At 37.8% G+C, this 27,959-nt stretch overlaps 1 protein-coding gene and 1 long non-coding RNA gene across 20 annotated transcripts in view; one reads left to right on the plus strand and one right to left on the minus strand.

The window, feature by feature from the left end:
* Window positions 1-27,959, minus strand: part of PTK2 (protein tyrosine kinase 2) — a 340,227-nt gene that overhangs the window by 238,078 nt on the left and 74,190 nt on the right. For 9 of the 18 annotated variants that reach the window (XM_055349579.2, XM_055349577.2, XM_055349578.2 and 6 more), the window contains exon 4: window positions 26,668-26,752. The exons of 2 other annotated variants lie outside the window; for them this stretch is intronic. In XM_055349579.2, coding sequence (XP_055205554.2) covers window positions 26,668-26,752 — 85 coding nt within the window. Of the gene's footprint in view, window positions 1-21,809; window positions 22,458-26,667; window positions 26,753-27,959 lie in introns of those variants that run through there. 7 more of the 18 variants (XM_055349592.2, XM_063709535.1, XM_055349583.2 and 4 more) reach the window with 6 other exon arrangements.
* The window catches only part of LOC109028046 (uncharacterized), a 40,282-nt gene that overhangs the window by 1,635 nt on the left and 10,688 nt on the right, over window positions 1-27,959 (plus strand). The window lies entirely within an intron of this gene.

A 27,959-nucleotide genomic window follows, 5' to 3' on the forward strand; every position in this document is an offset into this window, starting at 1 on the left:
ACTGTATGCCTATATCAAAACATCTCATGTACCCCATAAATATATATATACCTACTATGTACCAATAAAAATTTGATTAAAAAAGAATGCATATTTAAAAGGACAACTTAAAAGCAGAACAAAATTAAAAGTTACTCTTTTAAAAAACAAAATTGATATACCTCTCTAAGACTAATCAAAGATAAAACGAGTCAAGAAAAACTAGCAACATCAAGAATGAAGAAGAGAAGATAATAAGAGGTAAGAGATAATGAGTAATACAATAAGGGATTATTAATAACTATGCCAATGAATTTGAAAATTTAGATAAGCACAATTCCTTGCAAAACACAACACAGCAAAATGAAACAATGTAAAATGAAACTAGACTGTTCTATTTAAAATAGTCCATCTAAAATTCTCCCCACAAAGGAACATTTTAATTCTTTCAACAAATTAAGAAATATTAATCTTACACAAATTCTTCCAGAAAACAGATATAGATCATTTCCCAACTTGTTTTATGACACCTGCAGAACAGTGATATCAAAACCTGACAGAACAGGATGAGAAACGATAAAAGTCTACCTTTCTTATAAACACAGGTGCAAAAATCTTAACAAGTATAATCCAGCAATATTTTAAAGGAATAATGTATCATGACCAAAAGTTTATTCTAGGAATAGAAGAAAGGTATTCATTCAAAAAGCAATCAGTGTAATTCACCACATTTTCAGAAAGAAGAGCCAGTTACCTCGATACATGCAGAAAACACATATGATAAAATTTACCAACCATTCATGATAAAAACTCGCAGCAAACTAGAGATAGGATGAGATTTCATATATCTGACAAAGAGTATCTACATGAAATGTAAATACTAGTGGGAAAAAAACTTCCCCTCCCCAAACTGGAAATAAGACATGGATGCCCACCATTACCACTTGCGTACAGCATTGTTCTGGAAGTCACTGCCAAGTACCATCGCCGCCCCCCTTCCCCCGAAGAAAACGGGGAGGGGGGTAAAACATAAACGTTGGGAAAGAACAAACAAAACTATCATTATTCATAAACTATGTAAGTAAAACTATAATTATGCATAGATTATGAAGAAAATCTAAAAGAATCTACAAATAAACTGCTGGAATAAATAAATAAATGTAACAAGACTGCTGGATAGTAAAACAACAACTATATTTCTGATTATTTTAGCTAAGTCTTTTGAAGCCCAAATTAGAAGATAAAGACAACTAAATTCATAGTATCAACTGCTTCCTGGAAGAAAAGATTACACCTCACAAGTCATCAGAAGAAAAGATATGCTAGCAATGAAAAAACACTACTTGGAATAAATACGGAGTATGTCGGGGGAGAAGCTAAACCAAAAATACCACACAATCCAAATATACCTCTGTGGCCCAAAAATCAATGGTGAGATTCTCCATAAACAGGCCTTCATAAATAGGTCTTCAAAAAATAGGCCAAAACATTTTTTAAAAGATAAACTTTTGTTACAATGTTACCAGAATGAAGCAGTTTTCCATTATAGAATGTGATTTTGCTCCTATCCTTTCAGAACTTACCAAAAGAAAAAAAAAAAGGAATGTTATTTTGTTTTACACTTTAATGTTTTATCTGCTTGTCAAAATCTGATCTGTGCTATAAATTCTCAAATACGCAATATATTTGCCATCAGGCCTTCTTCAGCTCTCTCCGGGAAGGTCTGTGTCTGATGCTGTTAACCTCCCAAGTACCCTGTTGGTGGCATTCACGTGTCTTCATGTTTTTGTTGGTCTTGAGGGTTCTGAGATCCTGGCATCTGGGTCACCTCTTTGGGCACTCATCACGGTTTGGTCAGTTCAAAAAATGGCCTCAACTATAGAATGACAAGTCCCAAGAGTTGCTTTCTGCTACAATGACTATTCTGTTTCTACCAATTAACAGACTTCCCTGTGTTGTTTGTGTGGTTCTGTATTTGTTTCTGATCCATGGCTAAAGTTGAACAGCTGGGGCTGCCAATTCTTTGTGTGTCTCTAAATGAAAAAAGTCTTTTACCCCCTCACCATGGAAAGGTAATCTTTTAACAGGGCTTTGTTATTGTAGCCCTTCTGTTTCTGCGGCCAATTACATTTTTAAAAACTTTTCAAGATTAATTATTCACAGAGATCTGCCACTTTTGCGCACTACATAATATCTTTTTCAATAAATTATCAAGGCAGAAATGAAAAGATTTTAAAACCAAAAACTGTTTTTACGTGGCTTAGGCCAGTACTTTTCAAATCATCTGTGATGAAGAACCAGTTTAAATTTCCAACCTATCACAGACCAATACTTTTGTAAAATACAATGAAAAGGAATTTCTAGAAAAAAGAAGTTTTTTTAAAAAAAGACATACCTAAGCCAAGCACAAAATTTCCATCATTAGAATCAACTGACATAAAATTACTATCAAATTGCTGTAAGGTGTCTAGATGCTTACACCAAATTTCCTTATCTTGTCCTAGGCTGTTAAACAGTTCCAGCACCAACATTAGTCTGCACCAACATTAGTCTGCTGACTACACTTTACTGAGTCCTGGCTCAGCCAGGCTGCCCAGTTTAAATCACTGTAGGCAAGAGACCAAATGCGGACTGGAATGGGAGAGAAGACGGAATGTCAATAATTGCTGCTCAGCTGTCTACAACTTTAGGTCTCCCTTTAATTAACATAGGAAACATATCAAGGGTTCTCAGTGCCTAACTGTTTCTTCTCCTCTTGAAGAAATAGGGCAGTTCCAAGTCCAGATGTGAAGAAAAAAGTGTTACTAACCTCTGGAGTTAAGCTCCAAGGCTCAACCCACAACCTGATGTAAATGCTACATAATGCAGCACATACAAAAAAGGGAAAAAAATGCAACGAACATAATAAACACCCTACTCTTTACTCCAGAATTCCCTCATTTATAATTACTGTACATGTTAAGATCCCACCAAGAGAACTACCTCATTATGCTTCAAGTACACTGACCCTTTAATAAAACTTGAGACGTTTGCTGAAGCTGTAAAGGGGAGGGAGAGTGGTGAGGGAGGGTATTGAAAGAAGAGTAGCTCACTGTTAGAACATGAGAGAATAAGCAAAGGAATGCAAATTGAGACAGCTAAATCAAAAGAAATTATGACCTAACTTGAAGAGCTTTAAGAATCTGGGTAATATTTCTAGTTAAAGTAACTCCTTAAACTAAACTGGTATAAAAGTTATCTTCTCCATCATTTTGGTATTTTCTATAATGCTTGAGTTTATTTTCCCATAAAAAGTCTAACCTAAATTTCCTGATTTTACTAGACAAAGCAGCTAACATGAAATTACTTAATGTTTAATATGCCCTTTTTCCAATGTAACTCTGATACACTTTCTGTTAATAAGTGGAATCTGTATTCCCTCCCCTTGAATCTGGGTGGGCTTCTGACTCTGGCTAAGGGACTTTCTAGGCTAGGAAATAAAAGGCAATTACCAAAAGAAAAATAAACCAAAAAGAGTTGACCAAGATTCCCTCGGTTTTCTTGGAACTCAGCCACTATACTGATTACTATGGAAATACAAAGACTCTTACAGAGACTATTGTGAACAACATTTGCTAACAAATTTGAAAAGCTGGAATAAATTGATAAATTCTTGGACACATACAACCTATCAAGATTGAATCATGAAGAAACAAGAAAACCTCAATAAGCCAATTGATGAATTTTACAAAAAACATTTTAAGAAGTAATACCAATTCTACTACAAACTCTTCTACTCAAAAATATTGAAGAGGGGAGAATATTTCCAAAATCATTTTACAAGGGCAGTATTACCTTTACAACAAAACCAGACAACAATGCAACAAAAAAAGAAAACTACAGGCCAATATCACTGAGGAACGTAAACACAAATATCCTCAACAAAATACTAGCAAACTGAATTAAACAACACATTCAAAAGATCAATTACCATGATTAAGTAGGATTCATCCCAGAGATGCAAGGAGAGTTCAACATATGCAAATCAATAAATGTGATATATCACATTAACAGAACAAAGAAGAAAAAACCATATGGTCTCATCTCAATAGATGAAGAAAAAGCATTTGATAAAATTCAACATCTCTTCATGATAAAAATTCCCAAAAAATAGGGTATAGAAGGAACATATCTCAAAATAATAAAAGGCCATATATGACAAATCCACAAACTAACATCGAGCTGAGGGAAAATGTGAAGGCCTTTCCTCTGCGATCTGAAACAATACAAGGATGCCCACTCTCACCACTTTTATTCAACATAGTACTGAAAGTCCTGGCCAGAGCAATTAGACAAGAGAAATAAAAGGCACCCGAATCGACAAGGAAGATGTCAAATTAGTTTCATTGACAGATGACATGATCTTATAACCCAAAGACTTCACCAAAAAGCTTTCAGAACTGATAAATTCAGTAAAGTAGCAGGATGCAAAATCAACATATGAAAAGAAGTAGCATTTATACACACCAACAACGAACAATGTATAAAATAAATCAAGAAAGCAATCACATTTACAACAGCTACAAAAAATATCAAATACCTAGGAGCCAATTTAACCAAATAAGTAAATGATCAATATAAGGAAAACTATAAAACATTTGTGAAAGAAATTGAAGAGGGGCTGGGTGTGGTGGCTCATGCCTGTAATCCCAGCACTTTGGGAGATCAAGGCAGGCGTATCACTAAAGGCCAGGAGTTCATGACCAGCCTCACCAACATGGCGAAACCCCATCTCTACTAAAATTACAAAAATTTGCCAGGCATGGTATCACATGCCTGTAATCCCAGCTACTCGAGAAGCTGAGCCATCAGAACAGCTTGAACCCGGGAGGTGGGGGATGCAGTGAGCTGAGATCGTGCCACTGCATTCCAGCCTGGGTGACAAAGTGAGACTGTCTCAAAAAGAGAAAAAAAAAGGAAGAAATTGAAGAGGACACACATACACAAGTTGAAAAATATTTCATGTTAATGGATTGGAAGAATTAATATTGTTAAAATGACAACAATACCCAAAGCAATTTACAGATTCAATGGAATCCCTATCAAAATACCAATGACATTCTTCGCAGAAATAGGAAAAAAAAAAAATCCTAAAATTTATATGGAACCACAAAAGACCCTGAATAGCCAAAGCAATCCTGAGCAAAAAGAACAAAGCTGGAGACATTACACTACCTGACTTCAAAAATTACAATAAGCTATAGTAACCAAATCAGCATGGTACAGGCATAAAAACACACAGGGCAATGAAACAGAATGGAGATCTCAAATATAAATCCATACATTTACAACCAATTCATTTTTGACAAAGCCTCCAACCTCCAAGATCATGCAGTGGGGAAATGATAGTTCCTTTAATACCTGGTGCCGAGAAAACTGGATAACTGTATGCAGGAGAATGAAATTACATCTCTCTCTCTCTCTCTCTCTCTCACCATACACAAAATAGCAAATCCACATGGAATTAAAGACTCAACTCTAAGACCTGAAACTATGGAATTACTATAAGAAAATACTGGGGAAACACTTCTGGACACTGATCTCGACAAGGATTTTTCAACGTAAGACCTCAAAAATACAGGCAACTAAAGCAAAAATAAGACAAATGGGATTACATCAAGATAAAAAGCCTCTGCAGAGCAAAAGACACAATTAACAAAGTAAAAAGACAACACAAAGAATGGGAGAAAGTATTTGCACCTACCCATCTGACAACGGATTAATAACCAGAATCTATAAAGAGCTTAGAAAACTCAATAGAAGGAAGGAGTTGGAGGTACAATGAGCTAAAATCATGCTCAATGAACTCCAGCTTGGGCAAGAAAGCAAGATCCTGTCTTTTTTTTTTTTTTTTTTTTTTAAATACTTTTAAGTTCTGGGATATATGTGCAGAACGTGCAGGTTTGTTATGTAGGTATACACATGCCATGGTGGTTTGCTGCACCCATCAACCCGTCATCTACATTAGGAATATTTCTCATAACGCTATCCCTCCCCTACCCCCAACAATCCTGCGACAGGCCCCGGTGTGTGATGTTCCCCTCCCTGTGTCCATGTGTTGTCACTGTTCAACTCCCACTTATGAGTGAGAACATGCAGTGTTTGGTTTTCTGTTCCTGTGTTAGTTTGCCAAGAATGATGGTTTCCAGCTTCATCCACGTCCCTGCAAAGGACATCAACTCATCCTTTTTTATGGCTACAGAGTATTCCATGGTGTATATGTACCACATTTTTTTTTTTTTTTTTTGGGAGATGGAGTCTTGCTCTGTCACCCAGTCTAGAGTGCAGCGGCACAATCTTGGCTCACTGCAGCCTCTGACCCCCCGGGTTCCAGTGATTCTCCTGCCTCAGCCTCCTGGGTAGCTGGGATTACAGGCGCACGCCACCACGCCCAGCTAATTTTTGTATTTTTAGTAAAGATGGGGTTTTGCCATGTTGGCCAGGGCTGGTCTCGAACTCCTGATATCAGGCGATCCACAGGCCTCGGCCTCCAAAAGTACTGGGATTACAGGCGTGAGCCACCGTGCCCAGCCACCACATTTTCTTTATCCAGTCTATCACTGATGGACATCTGGGTTGGTTCCAAGTCTTTGCTACTGTGAACAGTGTTGCAATAAACATACATGTGCATGTGTCTTTATAAAATGATTTATAATCCTTTGGGTATATACCCAATAATGGGATTGCTGGGTCAAATGGTATTTCTGGTTCTAGATCCTTGAGGAATTGCCACACTGTCTTCCACAATGGTTGAACTAATTTACACTCCCACCAACAGTGTAAAAGCGTTCCTATTTCTCCACATCCTCTCCAGCTTCTGTTGTTTCCTGAATTTTTAATGATTGCCATTCTAACTGGTGTGAGATGGTATTTCACTGTGGTTTTGATTTGCATGTCTCTAATGACCAGTGATGATGAGCTTTTTTTCATATGTTTATTGGCCACATAAATGTCTTCTTGAGAAGTGTCTGTTCATATCCTTCACCCACTTTTTGGTGGGGTTGTTTTTTTCTTGTAAATTTAAGTTATTTGAAGATTCTGGATATTAGCCCTTAGTCAGATAGACAGATTACAAAAATTTTCTCCCATTCTGTAGGTTGCCTGTTCACTCTGATGAAAATTGTTTTTTTTTTTTTGCCATGCAGAAGCTCTTTAGTTTAATTAGATGCCATATGTCAATTTGGCTTTTGTTGCCATTGCTTCTGGTGTTTTAGTCATGAAGTCTTTGCCCACGCCTATGTCCTGAATGGTATTGCCTAGGTTTTCTTCCAGGGTTTTTATGGTTTTAGGTCTTACGTTTAAGTCTTTAATCCATCTTGAGTTAATTTTTGTATAAGGTGCAAGGAAGGGGTCCAATTTCAGTTTTCTACATATGGCTAGCCAGTTTTCCCAGCACCATTTATTAAATAGGGAATCCTTTCCCCCATTGCTTGTTTTTGTCAGGTTTGTCAAAGATCAGATGGTTGTAGATGTATGGCGTTATTTCTGAGGCCTCTGTTCTGTTCCACTGGTCTATCTGTTTTGGTACCAGTACCATAATATCTGTTTTGGTACCACTACCATGCTGTTTGGGATACTGTAGCCTTGTAGGATAGGTTGAAGTCAGGTAGCATGATGCCTCTAGCTTTGTTCTTTTTGCTTAGGATTGAATTGGCTATGCGGGCTTTTTTGGTTCCGTATGAAATTTAAAGTAGTTTTTTCTAATTCTGTGAAGAAAGTCAATGGGAGCTTCATGGGGACAGCATCGAATCTATAAATTACTTTGGGCAGTATAGCCATTTTCACAATATTGATTCTTCCTACCCATGAGCATGGAATGTTTTTCCATTTGTTTGTGTCCTCTCTTATTTCCATGAGCAGTGGTTTGTAGTTCTCCTTGAAGAGGTCCTTCACATCCCTTGTAAGATGTATTCCTAGGTATTTTATTCTCTTTATAGCAATTGTGAATGGGAGTTCACTCATGATTTGGCTCTCTATTATTGGTGTATAGGAATGCTTGCAATTTTTGCACATTGATTTTGTACCCTGAGATTTTGCTGAAGTTGCTTATCAGCTTAAGGAGATTTTGGGCTAAGATGATGGGGTTTTCTAAATATACAATCATGTCATCCGCAAACAGAGACAATTTGACTTCCTCTCTTCCTATTTGAATATCCTTTCTTCCTTTCTTTCTCTAGCCTGACTGCCCTGGCCAGAACTTCCAATACTATGTTGAATAGGAGTGGTGAGAGAGGGCATCCTTGTCTTGTGCCAGTTTTCAAAGGGAATGCATCCAGCTTTTGCCCATTCAGTATGGTATTAGCTGTGGGTTTGTCATAAGTAGCTCTTATTATTTTGAGATACATTCCATCAATACGTACTTTATTGAGAGTTTTTAACATGAAGGGGTGTTGAATTTTATTGAAGGCCTTTTCTGCATCTATTGATAATCATGGTTTTTGTCATTGGTTCTGTTTATGTGATGGATTATGTTTATTGATTTGCGTTTGTTGAACAAGCCTTGCATCCGAGGGATGAAGCCGACTTGATCGTGGTGGATATGCTTTTTCATGTGCTGCTGGATTGGGTTTGCCAGCATTTTATTGAGGATTTTCGCATCGATGTTCATCAGGCATATCAGCCTGAAATTTTCTTTTTTTCTTGTGTGTCTGCCAGATTTTGGTATCAAGATGATGCTGACCTCATAAAATGAGTTAGGGAAGAGTCCCTCTTTTTCTATTGTTTGGAATAGTTTCAAAAGGAATTGTACCAGCTCTTCTTTGTACCTCTGGTAGAATTCAGCTGTGAATCTGTCTGGTCCTGGGATTTTTTTTGGTTGGTAGGCTATTAATTACTGCCTCAATTTCAGAACTTGTTATTGGTCTATTCAGGGATTCGACTTCTTCCTGATTTAGTCTTGGGAGGGTGTATGTGTCCAGGAATGTATCCATTTCTTCCAGATTTTCTAGTTTATTTGCATAGAGGTGTTTATAGTATTTTCTGATGGTAGTTTGTATTTCTGTGGGATCAGTGGTGATATCCCCTTTATCATTTTTTATCGTGTCTCTTTGATTCTTCTCTCTTTTCTTCTTTATTCGTCTGGCTAGCGGTCTATTTTGTTAATCTTTTCAAAAAACCAGCTCCTGGATTCATTGATTTTTGAAGGGTTTTTTGTATCTCTATCTCCTTCAGTTCTGCTCTAATCTTATTTCTTGTCTTCTGCTAGCATTTGAATATGTTTGCTCTTCCTTCTCTAGTTCTTTTAATTGTCATGCTAGGGTGTCGATTTTAGATCTTTCCTGCTTTCTCTTATGGACATTTAGTGCTATAAATTTCCCTCTAAACACTGCTTTAGCTGTGTCCCAGATTAACTTTAAATGTAAGTGTGCTAAATATCCCAATTAAAAGACACAGACTGGCAAACTGGATAAAGAGTCAAGACTCATCGGAGTGCTGTATTTGGGAGACCCATGTCATGTGCAAAGACACACACAGGCTCAAAATAAAGGGATGGAGGAATATTTACCAAGCAAATGGAAAGCAAAAAAAAAGTAGAGGTTGCAATCCTACTCTCTGATAAAACAGACTTTAAACCAACAAAGATCAAAAAAGACAAAGAAGGGCATTATATAATGGTAAAGAGATCAATGCAACAAGAAGAGCTAACTATCTTAAATATATATGCACCCAATACAGGAGCACCCAGATTCATAAAGTTCTTAGAGACCTACAAAGAGACTTAGACTTCCACACAATAATAGCGGGAGACTTTAACACCCCGCTGTCAATATTAGACAGATCAACAAGACAGAAGATAAACATGGATATTCAGGACTTGAACTCAGCTCTGGACCAAGTGGACTTAATAGACATCTACAGAACTCTCCACCCCAGATCAACAGAATATACATTCTTCTCAGCACCACATCACACTTATTCTAAAATTGACAACATAATTGAAAGTAAAATACTCCTCAGCAAATGCAAAAGAATGGAAATCATAACAAACAGTCTCTCAGATCACAGTGCAATCAAACTGGAACTCAGGATTAAGAAAACTCAAAACTGCACAACTACATGGAAACTGAACAACTTGCTCCTCCTGAATGACTACTGGGTAAATAAGAAATGAAGGCAGAAATAAGTAAGTTATTTGAAACCAATGAGAACGAAGACACAACATGCCAGATCCTGTCTCTAAAAAAAAAAACCTCAAAAGGATAAATAATCCTGTTTTAAAAATGGGCACAAGATCTGAAAGACATTTCTCAATAGAAGACATACAAAAGGCCAATAGGTATATGGAAAAAATGCTCAACACCACTATCATCAGGAAAATACAAATTAAAACCACAATGAGATACCATCTCACCTCAGTTGTAATACCTATTATAAAAAAGACAAAAAATAACAAGTGCTGGCAAGGATGCAGAGAAAGAGGAATGCTTCCACACTCTGTTGGTAGGAATGTAAACTAGTATAGCCATTATAAAAAAACAAAAATAGAATATATGATCCAGCAATCCCAATACTGAATACATATTCAAAAGAAAGGAAATCAGTATATTGAAGTGATATCTGCATCCCCATTCTTATTACAGCACTATTCACAACAGCCATGATATGGAATCCACATGGACAATGTGGTATATATACACAATGGAATATTATTCAGCAACAGAAGAATGAAATCTTGTCAGCTGCAGCAACATGAATGGAACCAGAGGTCATTACCTTAAGTGAAATAAGCCAGGCACAGAAAAACAAATATGGCATGTTCTCATTCACAGTTAGGAGCTAAAAAAAGTGAATCCCATGGAAGTACAGAGTAGAGTGGTGGTCACCAGAGGCTGGGAAGGGAAAGGGTACAGGGCATAAAGAGAAGTAGGTTAAGGGGTACAAAAATATAGTTAGAAGGAATAAGTTCTAGTATTCGATAGTACAGCAAGAAAATCACAGTTAATAATTTATTGTATATTTTAAAATGAGAATTGTAATGTTCCCAACACAAAGGAAAGAAAAGTGTTTGAGATGATGTCCTAATTACCCTGATTTGATCATCACATATTGTATACAGGTATCACGTATACCTCAAAAATAAGTACAATATTTACATACCAATAACAAGTAAATCAATGAAATGAGTTACCTGACACAATGTCTTAAGAAACTCACAGTTATTAAGATTGAAGCCTATACTAAGAATACCAGTGAAGACACAACAAGCAGATCTCACTGTTTCCACTATTTTCAGTACTGTGAAGACAGATGCTCAATCTGATTTACCAAATGAAGAGGACGCAATCAGATATTCCAACTGGTCCTAACGAAAAAATTTATATTAGACATTCCAACACATGCTTGCTTTATCTTGTGCTGGTTCAACCTACTAAACTGTTGAATAACTACTCTGGTCCTTTCTGCCTTCTTCTCTACTATGAGTGAGTATCCCTTACCTAAATGTTTAGGACCAGAAGAGTTTCAGATTTCATATTTTTTCAGATTTTGGAATATTTGCATTATACTCACTGGTTGAACATCCCAAATCAGAAAATACAAAATCTGCAATGCTCCAACAAGTTTCCTTTGAACATCATATTGGCGCTCAAAAAAGCTGAGTATTTGGGAGCGTATCGAATTTCAGATTTTCAGATCAGGGATACTCAACTTGTACCTTCTTCCCTAGCCCTGTATAATTTGCCTTCCCCAACAATCATAGAAATTGATAATTCATCCAACTGCCTTTTTTCAAAAACAAAAACAACAACAACAACAACAAACAAAGGGTTTGTGGCAACCCTGCATCGAGCGAGTCTATGGGCATCATTTTCCCAACAGCACATGCCCACTTTACCAAATGTGCTACATTTTGGTAATGCTCACCATTATTTCCAACTTTTTCATTATTATTATTTCCATGATGCTGATTCATGATATTTCTATTGTAACTGTCTTGGGGTGCCACAAATGGCACCCACGTTAAGATAGCGAGCTTAGTTGATACGTGTGTGTTCTAACTGCTCCACCAACCCGCTGCTGCCTCATCTCTCCCACCTCTCCTAAGGCCTCCCTATTCAGAGACACAATAATACTGAAATTAGGCCAATTAATAACCCTACAATGGCCTCTAAGCGTTCAAGTGAAACGAACAGTCCCATTCCTCTCACTTTAAATCAAACGCTAGAAATGATTAAGCCTAGTGAAGAAAGCATGTCAAAAGCTGAAACAAGCCAAAAGCTAGGCTTCTTGTGCCAGAAAGCCAAGTTGTGAATGCAAAGGAAAAGTCACTGAAGGAAATACAAATGCTACTCCACTGAACACACAAATGATAAGAAAGCAGAACAGCCTTATTGCTGAAACTGAGAAGGTTTTGGTGGTCTGGATAGATCAAACCAGTCACAACATTCCCTTAAGCCAAAGACTAATCCAGAGCAAGCCCATCTTCAGTTCTATAAATTGAGGTAAGGTAGCTACAGAACGAAAGCCTGAAGCTAGCAGAGGTTGGTTCGTGAGGTGGAAGGAAAAAAGCCATCTCCACAGCATAAAAGTGCAAGATGAAGCAGCAAGTGCTGGTGGAGAAGCTGCACCAAGTTGTCCAAAAGATCTAGCTAACATCACTGATTAATGTGGCTACACTAAATGACACAATGAAGAAGAAAGAGTCTTTTATTAGAAGATGCCATCTAGGACTTTGACAGCTAGAGGTGAAGTCAATGCTTAGCTTCAAAGCTTCTGAGGACAGGCTGACTCTCATTAGGGGCTAATGCAGCTGGTGATTTTAAGTTGAAGCCAACACTCATTTCCCATTCTGAAAATCCTAAGGCCCTTAAGAATGACGCTAAATCCACTGTGCCTGTGGGAATTCAAGATAAGATGTGGGGGGGGGGGACACAGCCAAACCATATCACAGCCCCTCAGAAGGGGCCAATTCTCCTGATATCCAAATCGAGCCCTTTGCTAAGACCAGTTTCCACAGAAAAGAACATTTCAGTCTCTTGCCAGGATTCCAGAAGCCAAGGAGAGAGAAAACATGCCAAATTTCACTTAATTCTCAATTTTGAGTATAAGAATGCATTCAACATACGATGTTTTACCAGAATTTTCCATAATAAAATACATGAAACTGGGCCGGGCACAGTGGCTCACGCCTGTAATCCCAGCACTCTGGGATGTCAGGAGTTTGAGACCAGCCTGGCCAACATGGTGAAACCCTGTCTCTACTAAAAATACAAAAATTATCTGGGTTTGGTGGCATGTGCCTGTAATCCCAGCTGTTTTGTAAAATCAGGATAATATGTCATGATCAAGTGGGATTTATCTCAGCAATGCAGGTTGTTTTAACATTAAAAAAAAAATTCATACTTGAGTACAGTGGCTCGTGCCTGTCAGGTACTCAGGAGGATGAGGCAGCAGGACTTCTTGAGCCCAGGAGCTTGAGATCAGCCTGGGCAATGTATTAACAGCAAGACCTCATTTCTCAAAAAATAAAGATAAATACAAATTTTAAACACTATAATTCATCACATTATAAAAATTAAAACAGAAAAACTCATATGAGCAACTAAATAGATGCAGAAAAAGCATTAGACAAAAATCAACACCCTCTCAGAATAATAAAAAAAAGAAAAAAAACCTCTCAGAAACCTAAGAATTAAAAGGAACCTTTTTCAATTTGAAAAAGGATATCAGCTGGGCACAGTGGCTCACGCCTGTAATCCCAACACTTTGGGAGGCCGAGGCGGGCGGATCACAACATCAGGAGTTCGAGACCAGCCTGGCCAGTATGGTGAAACTCTGTCTATACCAAAAATACAAAAATTAGCCGAGCTTGGTAGTCCCAGTTACTCGGGAGGCTGAGGCAGGAGAACAGCTTGAACCCGGGAGGCGGAGGTTGCAGTGAGCCGAGATCGTGCCACTGCACTCCAGCCTGGGCGACAGAGCAAGACTTTGTCTCAAAAAACAGAAAAAAGAAAAAGGATATACACAAAAACAAAACAGACAAAACTAGAGTTAAGAAACTTAACACTGAACATGTTCTCCCTAAGGGGGAAAAAAGGGGAAATCTGTCTCCTCTCACCATTTCTCAACACTATAATAGAGGTCCTGGTCAAGGCAAAGACATAGATGAAGATATAAAGGTCAGAAAAGAAAACTATTTTTTTATTTGCCAGTAACACATTAACAGATTTATTTTGATTTTCTATACTCAGATCACCAGAACTAATAAGCGAATTTATAATAAGGCCACAAGATAAACTAATAGGACAATCTATTTCTATATACTAGGCCAAGAATTGTAAAATTAAACTTTTTTTTTTTTTTTGACAGAGTCTCACTCTGTTGCCCAGGCTGGAGTGCAATGGTGCAATCTTTGCTCATTGCAACCTCAACCTCCCAGGTTCAAGTGATTCTTGTGCCTCAGCCTCCTGAGTAGCTGGGTCTACAAGTACACACCACCACACCCAGCTAATTTTTGTATTTTTAGTAAAGACAGGGTTTCACCATGTTGGCCAGGCTGGTTTCGAACTCCTGGCCTTACGCAATCTGCCCACCTCAGCCTCCCAAAGTGCTGGGATTACAGGTGTGAGCCACTGAGCCAGGCCAGAAAATTAAACTTAAAAGCCAAAAATTATTATTTACAATATCATCAAAAAACACCCAGACCACCACATTAAGATCTATCACACATTGCTTAGAAAAAGTAAACAAGACTTAAATAACTGGATATACAATGTTCATTACTGTATGTTCAATATTGTTCATAAGTCAATTCTCTCAAATCAATCCACAGATTCAACACAGCCCCAATATTTAAAAAAGGAAAATATATTAATTCAACTTATAAACTGCTGAGACTTCCTATCCACAAGCCAACAAATTCAATTGAACACTGTAATCAATAACAAAGAAATAACCAAACTCTATGAGAATAAGAATGTGGAAAATCAACCAAAGGTATCACCAAATGAACCAAAGATTTCATTACTGTTTTAGTCAAAGAAAAAATTTACTAATCATTGGGTTCAACATCAAACTTCTATAAAACACTTAAAATATGACTCATTTTATACAATTTTTAAGAAAGGTATAATATAAAATAAAAATACAAATGTATTTTAGTTTACTTTTCTAGGTAAAGAAGTTAATATACACCTAAATCCAATTCTAAAATTATGTGAGCTACGAATCAATGACATTATAAAAATGTATGCAAATAATGTTCAAATGCAAAATTAAAATATTCAGGGATAACTGTTTTAAAGTTAGATTTTTCTCTAACTGAAAACTGTTAAAAAATACAGAAAACCACTGAATTTACAATAAATTCCCTGCAGTTTAAACAATTATAGATGAATCTGAAATCAAAGATTTGTGAACACTTTACAAAAATCAGCGTCACTAACCTTTAAAGAATCAAGTTTTGGGTTTTTTTTTTTTAATCTTTTATTTTAGGTTCAGGGGTACACATGAAGGTTTGTTATAAAGGTAAACTTGTATCACGAGGGTTTGTTGTACAGATTATTTCACCATCCAGGTATTAAGCCTAGCACCCAAGAGTTTTTTTTTTTTTTGCTTCTCTCCTTCCTCCCTCCACCCTCAAGTAAATCCCAGTGTCTGTTGTTCCCTTCTTCGTAGAACAAGTGTTTTTTTAATTTCCACAAAAATCTCCATCACTCTCTCATTTGCGTCTAACAACTGAAACCTCTGTTGCTCCCAGAAGACAAGATTTAATTCATTTATCCGTTTAAAGTAAGAGTCTACCAGCCAGGAGCGGTGGCTCACATCTATAATCCCAGCACTCTGAGAGGCCGAGGCGAGTGGATCACATGAGGTTGGAAGTTTGAGACCAGCCTGACCAATATGGAGGTCTTATCTCTACTAAAAACACAAAATTAGCCGGGCATAGTGGTGCATGCCTGTAATCCCAGCTACTCGGGAGGCTGAGGCAGGAGAATCGCTTGAACCCGGGAGGCAGAGGTTGCGGTGGGCCGAGATCACGCCATTGCACTCCAGCCTGGGCAACAAGAACGAAACTCCATCTCAAAAAAAAAAAAAAAAAAAAAAATGTCTACTACGTCTTAGGCACTGGGAATGCAGCAATGAGCAGGACAGATAGGATTCCCTTGTCTCATGGGGTGTACATTTCACTGAGGGACAGCAGCTAAACCAAAGAAGGAAATAAATAAACCGTCAGGTATGTTAGATAGTGGTTAAGAGCAAATAGAAAAGACAGAGAACAGGGATGGGGGTACAGTGATGGCAGGAGGATGAGTCCATTTTAAATTGTTTGATCGGGCTGGGTGTGGTGGCACGCACCTGTAATCCCAGACTTTGTGAGGCCGAGGTGGGAGGATTGCTTGAGCCTAGGAGTTTGAGACCAGCCCAGATGACATAGCAAGACCATGCCACATACATACATAGGTACACACATACATACATACATAGGGTGATCAAAGGAGGACACACTTTAGGGTTCCCATATAATTTATTGCCCAAACCAGGACACTTAGGAGGCTGGGAGTGGGAATGCTAAACACATGGAAGACCCAGTCAATAAGCATAATATGGGGCATGCTGTTATTCTCCTTCACTTAGAAGGTCATATTTGGGCAAAAACCCCATATCCAGGCCGGGCGCGGTGGCTCACGCCTGTAATCCCAGCACTTTGGGAGGCCAAGGCAGGCAGATCACCTGAGGTCAGGAGGTCGAGACCAGCCTGGCCAACATGATAAAACCCGTCTCTACTAAAAAAAAAAAATTAAAAAATTTGCAGGGTGTGGTGGTGGGTTCCTGTAATCCCAGCTACTTGGGAGGCTGAGGCAGGAGAATCACTTGAACCTGGGAGGTGGAGGTTGCAGGGAGCCAAGATCACGCCACTGCACTCCAGTCTGGTGACAAGAGCAAAACTCGGTCTCAAAAAACAAACAAACAAGAAACCTATCCACTGACAGCTCTAAAATTATATACAAAGAGGAAAAAACTGGGCAAAACTAGCAGTCTCTTCCCCAAATACTAATAATGAGGACCATAAAAAGAATATGAGAAAAAGTTTAATACCCACTGCCTTATGTTTGTGGATGAGTTGATTTTACTAATATTCAAAAATAGAAATGAAAAGGGAGAGTTCACCAGTCTTTCTGTTAAGACATCTGTTGAGAGAACCAGAATGAGGCATGTGTTTCCCACAGGAGGATATTTAAAGGCCAATTCGCTCCTCTCATGGAGCTATTTTTAAGGAATGTGGATTAGAATAGATCGGCAAACTGTGGCTTGTTTCTAGTGGGCCTCACTTTTAACCCATGGCTGTGTCTCTGGTTAAACCACCACCTCGTAGGCACGAAGAACTGGAAAGATAGCCATAACCCCGTATTCACTCTGTTCCAGCCACAATGCCATTTTCCCAGCAAGAGCCTTTGCTCTACCTATACAATCAACTTGGAACTTTCTTTTCCCAAGTATCCACTTGGCTAACTCCCATATTTCCTTCAGGTCTTCAATAAAATGCACCTTTTCAATGCAGTCTACACATAGACATTCTATATAAGACTGTCATCTGACCTCACCTTCACTGTAACACTTAACACCTATCACACTAACCAATTTACTTACTTGGTTCTCATTAAATATCTGTGGAATGAATGAATGAATAGTACACAAACATCTGAGAGTAGAAGACATGGTACATATATCAAAATGCAAAAATTACACAAAAAAGAAAATTCCATTATGATCCTACCATGTTTCTATTTGGGCGTGTACGGCATATTGATTAAGAATATAGGCACTGCAGTTAGATTCCCACTGTTCAGAATCTTGCTCTGCCTTTTATATTAGCTGAGCAACAACTGCCAAGTTATTTAATCTCTCAGTATCTCAATTATCGCATCTGGAAAATGGGGATAATGATATTTCCTATCTCAGAGAGCTTACAAACATTTGTGAGAATGGAATAACATGTACGTTTTTTGTGCATGTTTAATGCGCAGTACACAGCATGTCATGTAGTATTTCTGAATAAGTTTTAGCTATTACTATAAGCAGCACAGCTCTCTTTTAAAATGCCATGATTTGAGGTAAAGCAGAAAGAAACTGTAAAATTGACCAGGTGTGGCTCACACCTGTAATCCTAGCACTTTGGGAGGCCGAGGTGGGTGGATTACTTGAGGTCAGGAGTTCGAGACCAGCCTGGCCAACATGGTGAAACCCTGTCTCTACCGAAAATACAACAATTAGCCAGGCTTGGTGGTGCACGTTTGTAATCCCAGCTACTTGGGAGGCTGAGGCAGGAGAACTGCTTGAACCAGCCTGGGCAACAGAGCAAGACTCTGCCAGGAAAGGACAGGAAAGGACAGGAGAGGGGAGGGGAGGGCAGGGGAGGGCAGAGGAGAGGACAGGAGAGGAGAGGAAAAAGGAAAGGAAAAAGGAAAGCATTCATTCATTTATTAGCCACCCACTATGGGCAGAGTGCTATGTTAAACCCTGGGTAAATACTTTTACTCTAAGAGAAAAAAGAAAACACAAACTCAACGAAATTAGAATGGCCAAAAGTTTGACATGGAAGATTTATTTCTGACAGCTGAATGATCCTAAAACTAGATTTACCTACAAAACACTGGATTAATCACAAGATTTTAGCTCTGAAAGAGCCTTTTAAAATCAAATCTAACCCTATATAGAATTTATTCATTCATTAAAGTAATAATCATTTATGTCAACTATTTGTCAAGAAGAAAAAAACTGACATTGTCTGTGAAGTTTACAGTCTAATAGAAGACAGAAATCCAAAAAAGTAAAATATATAATGACAAATCACAGTAAGTGCTATACAAGACCAGAAGAAAAGGATATAGGAGGGGACATTAGAGAAAACTTGGTTTAGACTGACAGGAATGAGAGCACTGGAGTGAGATTCCCACAGTAATTTTTGCATTTTAATGTCAGTACCATGCATTCTACTCTTAGGTATTTTTCTGTGCACACTAGTCATTGATTCATTCAACAAATATTTAACAAACACCTAGTATGTGCCAAGCATATGGCAGTGAGCAAAAGATGAAGACACCTGCTTCCTCATGGAGCTCATTTAAGCTGAGACCAAAAAGGTTAAGTAGGAGTTGGCTAGTCAGAGAATGCAGAGATGATGGTTCTAGGAAGGTGCAACAGAAGGTATAAACGCCTGAGAGGAAGAGTTCGGGGTGTTTGAGGCACTGAAAAGCCAAAATAATTGTGCTATTAATGAGCAACAGGACAACGGCCCAAAGCTGGAGAAATCAAGAGATCCGATCAGGATTTAACAACCAAATCTCTGACACTCTTTAGTCCTTCCTAGCCTTTCAAAAACATGAAATAAATAATGTAAAAACTGGTATAATCAAATAACTCCCCAAACAGGGCTTTCTGCATTTGATAGTCTTGCAACCTAAAATACCACTGTGAACATTTACATTTAATTCAATATTCTGAATCAAAACTGTCTTTAAACCTAGAAAATCATGATGTAGTTGAATCCATGTTAAAACAAAGTCCTTTTTAATACTTTAAAATATAATCTTCCTTGGATGGGACCTAAGGTGGATTCTTTACACCAAATTTAACCGCACAGTGAGCTTGGTTCAAACACCCCAGAAGGCTTTAAGGGTACCTTAAAGGTTTCAGTTCAAGGTATACAAATATAGTCTGCTCTATTATTTTTAGCTTGTCCTGGTATTTTATGTGTCTTCTTAAATTGGGACACTGCTGTGCTTTTTGAGGTTAATGTGACTGATAAAATCAAATGTGTGGTTTAGAATGTCTAACTGCAGATAGAGATTTGTATATTCTTTGGATTTGAGCTTTTCACTGTGTCTTTATCTACAAGTTGTAACTTTTATACTTGAATATAACCAATTCAGCCAATTCCTATACACCAACATCTCTGTCCTTATCACACAGATAAAAATTAACCAGCATAAAAACAAGGTTTCCTGCCTCCCTGTCCTGGTACAAGAGTAACATGAGGGGAGAGAGAGGAAGTTTACTAAGATAGTTACACACTGGGCAATCACAATGGAAGCAGTGTGTGCAGCACCAAGAAGGAACAGGATGACAGCTCCTAGGTTTTGTCAGAACCTCCTCTGAACAACTCGAAAGCAAAACCATGTATATGAGGAGATGGCTTGCTGCAGCCCTACATATGAAACTGATTCTGACCCTTAACGCTATCCCTACCTTTTCCCATCTTTTATACGTGTGAGCTCTGTTCTCTCTCACCCAACCCTAACCTCTATCATAATGCATATTTCAGTTAAAAATGGTTTTACTCATTTGCTCTGACAGCCAGCAAACTTAACTGAAAAATAAGTTGTTTCCATCAATCACTTTGGGGTGAGCAAAAACACTATAATCTCTTTTCTTCCAAAGTTCACAGTTTTAAAGTCACACTGAATAAAAAGAAATCCAGTAGCTGATAATTTAATATCCCGTTGGTACTGGATGTGTAGATCCTGAATACAGCTTAGGCTTTGTGAAGGAAATCAGAGCCTTATTGTTAATCATCAGTGCTAACACAATGTTATCATACAATGGAAGTGGCAATATGCAAACGAACCCCAGCAAATCCAGGAAAAGACCAAAATTTTCAAGAAGTATAGAATTCTTTGGCTCGGAACACTATTAGTCACACTCACTTATACTATACATTTCTGATGCTCAGAAACTAAAATTTTAAAAGTTCCCATTCCCAAAGCCCTTTAAAATCCAAGAGTGTAAATCTAACTCGGCAAAATATTTACTCTGAGTATCTAATTACATAACCAAGTGAACAAAATGAATACTAAAATAGTTCTAATATCCCGTTTTGTAAATGTTTAAAAGCCTAGGAAAGAATCAATAGATGTCAGCAACAACTAAATAAAAGCGATTTTAATGGTGAAACTGTAGTTTGGTGCTAACTTGGTTTAGTACCCAGTGGTACTAAAATTTTTACCCTGAAAACTAAAATCAATCAGTCTATACCTCTACTCATAAAACTGCAGCCTTTTACAACAGTGCAGCTTCCTCCTTTTAAAAATCTTTCCTAAGGGAGTAACATGATATTTAAATATATTAGAAATAATAACAAAAAATATTTATTATATTCTTCATTAAGAACTTTATTTCCTAACTTAAATATTCTCTACTACTCTAAGCAAAACAGCTGATTTGCTTTTAGTCAAGCACCAATTACATAGCATTTTTAACTTCTAAATATGCTTCCCAAATACTGTCTTGAATGTTACAATGAAAATGCTATTATTTTATATTTACATTTTTATGTGAATAAAAACCCTAACATTAAAGAAGAAAACTGTTTATGTATGGTATTCCTAAGCCCACCTTACAATAATACCGAGTTTCAAATTGAATATACAATCTTTACAGTGAGTAAAGAAAACTAATTTTTAAAATAAGAAAATACATGTTACTCTTATTTCCTACAACCCTGTTTAAGTTAAAATTCCTCTTTATTCTTTAAAAACTTCCATATTACAGAATAAATACATCTGTCTTAAATTAAAAGAAAAAATAAAACTATTGAGACATAGGACAGAGCATTAAAAGATAGCTTAATGCACTTAAAATTCATTTGCATAAAAAATATTTTCATTTACTATTTGAAAAGCTATCTAATTGGTTTTATGTAATAGCTGTAAACCCATACCAAATCAATTTCCATTTGTCCTCAAATTTAACTGTAAATATATTGAAATAAATTCTGAAAAACATTTATCTACCTTTTCGGTGCAAAAGCATGAATTCAAATAAAACTGAACATATTTTTAAGTTATTTATACCTTTAGCCCAACACACTGGAAATGGACTACATCCGCTTTTCTCCATATAGATGGCACCTGCTGGTTTCAGGGCCTCTTGGCCTGCCAGTTCCAACAACATACACCCAATCCTATAAAGATCAAGCCACGAGTCTGCACACAAAGTCCCAGTTCCTCGCTGTGAGAGTATTTGCTTCGATCCACAAGCAAGACTAAGGTTCCCCTGTGTGCTCCTTTTTTCAGAGCTTGAAGCAAAATTTGGAAGGTGTTCCTTCTGTAATATTTTCCAGCAGCTTGGAGAATGCCTCTCAGTTACAGAATCTTCTCATGCTTCCGCAATCTGAAACACAGACCATCCTGGCTAGATCAAGCTACTGAACAGAATGAAACCAGCTAGTAATGTGACCCCATGGCTCTGTGTTCCTAGATTCATTCAGGAAGGAGAAAGAGGGAGGGAAAAGAGGGAGGAGAAAAAGCAGGCCAGTAGCCAGTAACTTATTAATATGCTAATCTCACCCTTCTGTTCAATTCATCCAGCAGTCTTCTGTTTACAAAACTGACAACCGATTCTAAAACTGAGTAAGCTGCAAATCAAGTCTGACCCAGATCATGTCTGTAGATGGCTTCTCAAACCATTTTTGTTTTCAAAGTCATGCCTTTGTCATTTTACTAACCTAATTCTTTATGACCTTAGAGTTAAAATAATTACTTTGATGAAATAAAAATCCTTTCTGGAAAAAAATTCCTGATCTATCTATGTCTCTATGTCTATAGGTACCCAAATATTTTTGCTGTAAAATATTTTTCCTGGTTGGTACTGTCATAGTAAGTGTATAAATTTTAAAAACTCTCTCGAAAACATAAAATCAAGAATTTGAGGTAGCCACATTCTTTAAAATTAGCTTAGGGAATATTGAGGTATCCAAGAGGCATGATGATTTCCTTTCTTCGTTTCAAAACGTAAGTGAGTAATAAACTCATACTAAAGAAGACAGACAGAAAACACCCTTACAATCTGTACTAGCAACTTTTTAAAATGCAGAGCTACTTAGTTTTTCCATTCAAACTGTGAGACAGTCAAGGTCATCTCAAAAATTTAGCTGTCTGAACACATTCCACTTTAGCAGTAAGATAATTAGTAACTAGGCTCCTGGTGCCTTTGTTCTCCGAATGTACATAAGACACACTGAGACTCTACAGTTCTAGCTTTCCTAAATGTGGGTAATTTTGTTAGTAGTACACTTGTATAAACCAATCAAAAATTAAGTATTTTACTTAACAGTGAAAATGACCGAGGCTTTGTTTATGAAGTCACTAACTTCTGAAAACAATAGCTTAACAAAGGCTGAGGAGAACAAGAGGCTTATTTGTGTCCAGTGATGCCCCAGGACAGTTGTTTCATTTCTAACATGCTACTCTTGATGATGGCTTTGTCTCTAGGTTTACTGTCAGGCTCCTAATAGTAGCCAGAGTTCAAGTGACCTCTTCTATGCTCCACTGAAAACATATCATTCACCAGCATGAACTCTGACCCCAGGGAACACTGGGAAGAAAGGGGCTCCAGAAAAACACAAGCAAGCTAGGAAAAGAACAGAGAACAAGCAACTAGATCAACTAGAATACATGAAAAAATATCCCCAGCCTCCACCATTACTAAGAGACCAAGACTGTAAAGGACCACTGTCATGATGGGAAGGATAAGAGCACATCCACCAGCAAGCATATCTGACACATTCCCGTGAAAACGGACTGGAGTTTAATCTGAGCCATCGACTAATGGACTGTACAAATAATCCAAGAACACTGAGTCCATCTTGGAACTTATGGCTCTCAAAAGTTACAAAATAAAAGCTACCTTCATTAGTAACCTACAATTATATTCTACACACTAAGTACTGATTACATCTAATTCTCATATCTTTTAAGCAAACTTGGTATTACAATTCTTTTAAAAATGAGAGCACTAAGACTAAAGACAGGGTCATAGACTAGGAAGAGGCACAGGAGTTACCAAGCCCACTCGGTCATCTACGATGCCAGGGTCTTCACACCACAGCACACCACCCTACCACAGGAAGGATTTTTTAGTCAGACTGAACACCTGCCACAGGACCAGGTGTGCAGGAGAGAGAGTGGTGTAAGCACAGGGTGGTTGTGACTGGAGCTAATGCAGTCGCAGTGACAGAGAGGACAAGAGGACAAACAAGAAAAGTGATGGAGAGAATGAGGGAGAGGGATGAACCTGGTTTCTGTGACTTTAAAGTGACCAGTAGATGGGGGCTTTCTCTCCTACCCCTGCAACTACTTCATAATTTATTTCAATATCCAAATATCATCTCCTAATGTGCAAGATCTTGAGAGTATGGGAAGATGTTAAGATATGAAACAGCATAAATTCTCCAGGCCAGAGACCAAGGTGACTAAGTAGAGACCAGATTCAAACAGCAGCTATGGAAATGTTAGGAACCAACTCATGCCACAGAGAAGAGCTGAAGAGGATACAGGTGATACTGCTAATAATAACCTATACCTTTTATCGAGCAACTATAGTTGTATATAAAATAACTACATTTAACCCATAACACAATCTCAGTGAAGCAGCTACTTCCCTGTTTTCATAGAAGATGAAAAGGAAATTGAGAGGCCAAGCAACTTGCCCAAGGTCAAAGAGCTGCAAAATGAGGCAAGTACTGGCTAGTTTGGTGATACAGGGTTTTATTATTTTCTTCCTGCTAAATATTAAAGACAAACTATGCTTTTAAATTCCTAATCCAGTGACATCTTGAAAAGAACAGAAACAGACTACAGTTAATGGCAACGTAAGTGAAAAAGAGTAAGCAGTCCTCTATATTCCCTTATTTATGAATTCTACATACTAATATAAAAGCCAACCACTTATTTAAAAGTTCTGTGACCTTTACACCAACCTCTTTTAGTACTGGCATATTTTAAAGCAATTCTGGTAAATCCTACTTGAAAAGTAAACTCTTATCTTTACCTTCCAGATATAACCAGAATACATGTATTTCTCACCACATCTCCTGGCCTCACCCCGGCCCAGGCTGCCTGGATTACAGCCATAGGCCTCTTACCTGGTCTCTCTGCTTCAGCTCTCACCGCCCTACACTCTATTCACAACCCTTCTGAGTTGTGCACTGATCCTTCCAAAACATCAATCACACAATTTTACTCCTCTGCTTAAAAATCACCAACAGTTCTCCAACTTTCCCAGATTCAGCACCTACATACTTAGCACAGTCTGCAAGGCCATGCGTGATATGGCTCCCCTCTATCACCAAGGATCCCCTAGTTTCCTTGGCACAACCACACTGACCTCCTTGCCACTCTCTGCCCACGTCAGGGACTCTGCACTGCCTGTCCCTCTATGTGGGACACTCTTGCCCCTGCGTTATCCACATGGCTTGCTCCCTTTCCCCTGCCACATCTATGCTCAAATGTCGCCTACTCAACAAGGCCTATCCAGACCACCCTGTCTGAAACTACATGGCCCATCTGCTCTCCCTGCTTCATTTTATTCCCACAGCACTTATACCTTCTAAAACACCTCATGATTTACTTCAACATTCAGTTGATTGTTTGGCTACCCCCACTACAATGCAAGCTCCGTGACAGAAGGAAATTCTGTCTGTTCTGTACATATTGTCTCCAGGGCCTCAGTAAAATGGTAAGACGTGTAGGCCATATTCCACCACCCTCTAAGTAATGAGAAGATGGCAAAGAGAATTTGTTTTCTTTTCAAGGCTATGGTCACAGAGAAGGTATATGTATATGCTGGAAGTCAGTGACAGTATGGCTGGCCTCCATCCTGGGCACTGCTTCACTTCCAGATCTCAGTACAGTATGAAGGCTTAGTACATATTTATTGAATGAATAAGTGAACTAAACATTATGAAAACTTTGCTTTCTCAAGAATACGAGAAGAGAAAAACGGACATAAAGTCTAGGAAAATCATGTAAACTGCCTCTTCCCACCCCACGTAAAAAAATAAATCACATAATTTTAGTACTGAAACTATTAAAACTTTCACCGCAAATTTTAATAGAGCACAAATGAAAATAGTGTGTGAGATTAGATAAAATCATTAGGGTTGCAAAAAATGTTATAAGCAAGATCAGTAAGCATAAGAGAGAACTCTAAACCCCTTCATATGATGTACAATTTTGTCCAATCTGACTTACCTACAAAACCCTGGCCATATATGAGAAGGTCCCTGGGAATGAACTATTAGGAAATGTACTACTTGTAAATGTCACCAAAAGCAGTTCACAAAATACCAGCCTAACTTTCACATTTCTCGTATAATTGTCATAATTTTGTCTCTCTTAAGGAATACCAAACACCAAGGCAGCACTACTTGGCAAAGTAAAGCACTAATAAATGCTTTTATGCCAGTCAACAGGAGGAATGTAAAAAAAAATTATTATTCATATTATACATGCATACTTCTAAATATATCATCTTTCAACTCTTTTATGTTTGCATTAATCAGGGAGTTACAGATTTAAATAACTTCGACAGTTTTACAATATGGTTCCTCCAATTAGCACTTGATAATTACAATATATCCTAACTTTAGAATGTCAGGTATCTCATACTGCGCTCATTTCCAGTAAGATTACTAATTACCATTCCTGTCATTTTGTCTTGCTGTTTCCACCACGAAAACAATTTTTCAAAAATTTTAGTCTAGCCACAAAAATTATGACTTGGTTAAAATCAAAGAAATATTAGTCATAATAAATCTAATCACCTTCCAAAGACAGACAGACAACAGGAAATACCAACAAGTTCCAAAAGGTGACAGAACTGGCATTATTCACTTTCTTTGCAAAGTTTCTTAACCATTACTATACCTCCCTTCCGTTATTCTTGAGGAGCTCTGGGGAAACTGCAGAAGGCACTGAATTTGTAACTGGAAGATGCAAAGGAGCCCCAGTTCTGCCTGTGAGACAAAGAAAATCATTTCAACATCCTGAACTTCAGTTTCTTCATCAGCAAAATGAGGACAGTAACAATACCTATCACTTACTGAGTACTACGTGCCAGTCATGAAACAGCGTAATAGCAACGCTAATAATAATGAAAATATAATTTTGACATGATGATACCAGGTAAATGCTAACTCTGTGCCAAGCCTTCTTCCAAGTGCTTTAAAAATGATGACTCATCTACCTATCACAACAAACTACCCATGGGGTAGATATTGTTATCCCCATTTTACAAATGAAGAAATCAAAGCACAGAGAGGCCAGGTAACTTAAATTCACAATGTCGCAGAACTTTTGAGTTGCAAAGCTGGAAATCAAACTCATGCAGTCTGGCTACAGAGTCCATGTACTTCACCAATTTGCTGCAGTGCTTTACACCTATTTTCTCAATTAATACTTTTAACAACCAATAACATAGATGATATTACAATCCATGTATGACACATGAACAAACTGAGGAACAGAGAAATTAAGTAACATACCTAATATTAAAGCTAACTTGTCAGGTGCAGAGCTGGGATATGCATCAGGCACTTGGACACCAGCCAGATGACACAGTTAAACCACAACCTATAGTATCACCTACCTCCAGATGCTACAAAGGTTTCCAGAGAAGAGTCTGGAAACAGGCCTACAAAGGGTAAATGAATCACAGTGAGGACCAATGGGACAAAGAAAGGAAGAGAAGAAACACAGCAAAGAATATGGGACAAATAAGCTGCTCTTATCCCCATGCAACACCCTAATTCACCAAATCATGAGGCTCATGTGATAGTCCTCTAGTGTCAGTAATCCTGCCCCAATACGAATTCAGATAAAAGTCATCACACTACCTGCTAGACACATGGCTGGTACTTGACAGCTGTATCAAAGTCACCAGAAAATAACTATAACCACTAAATTAAGCAACAGTGAAATACAAAAAATAGATGGGAAAATGCAACTCTTACCATGAAAATCTTATTTAATATTTCTGCCAATTGGATAAGACAATAAAATGTGTATTCTCAAGTACCTCTAAAATTAATGGCATAAAAACTATTTCATTATCTAAAAAGGCAAAGACAACAAAACCCTGACCTTATTAATCTAAGTAGTATTTTTACGGACTCTAATTAATGATAATTTCTTATTTCTGTTTTGACATATATACAGAGTTCA

This window comes from Gorilla gorilla, chromosome 7 (genome assembly GCF_029281585.2).
Source record: "Gorilla gorilla gorilla isolate KB3781 chromosome 7, NHGRI_mGorGor1-v2.1_pri, whole genome shotgun sequence".
NCBI classification, from domain to species: domain Eukaryota; kingdom Metazoa; phylum Chordata; class Mammalia; order Primates; family Hominidae; genus Gorilla; species Gorilla gorilla.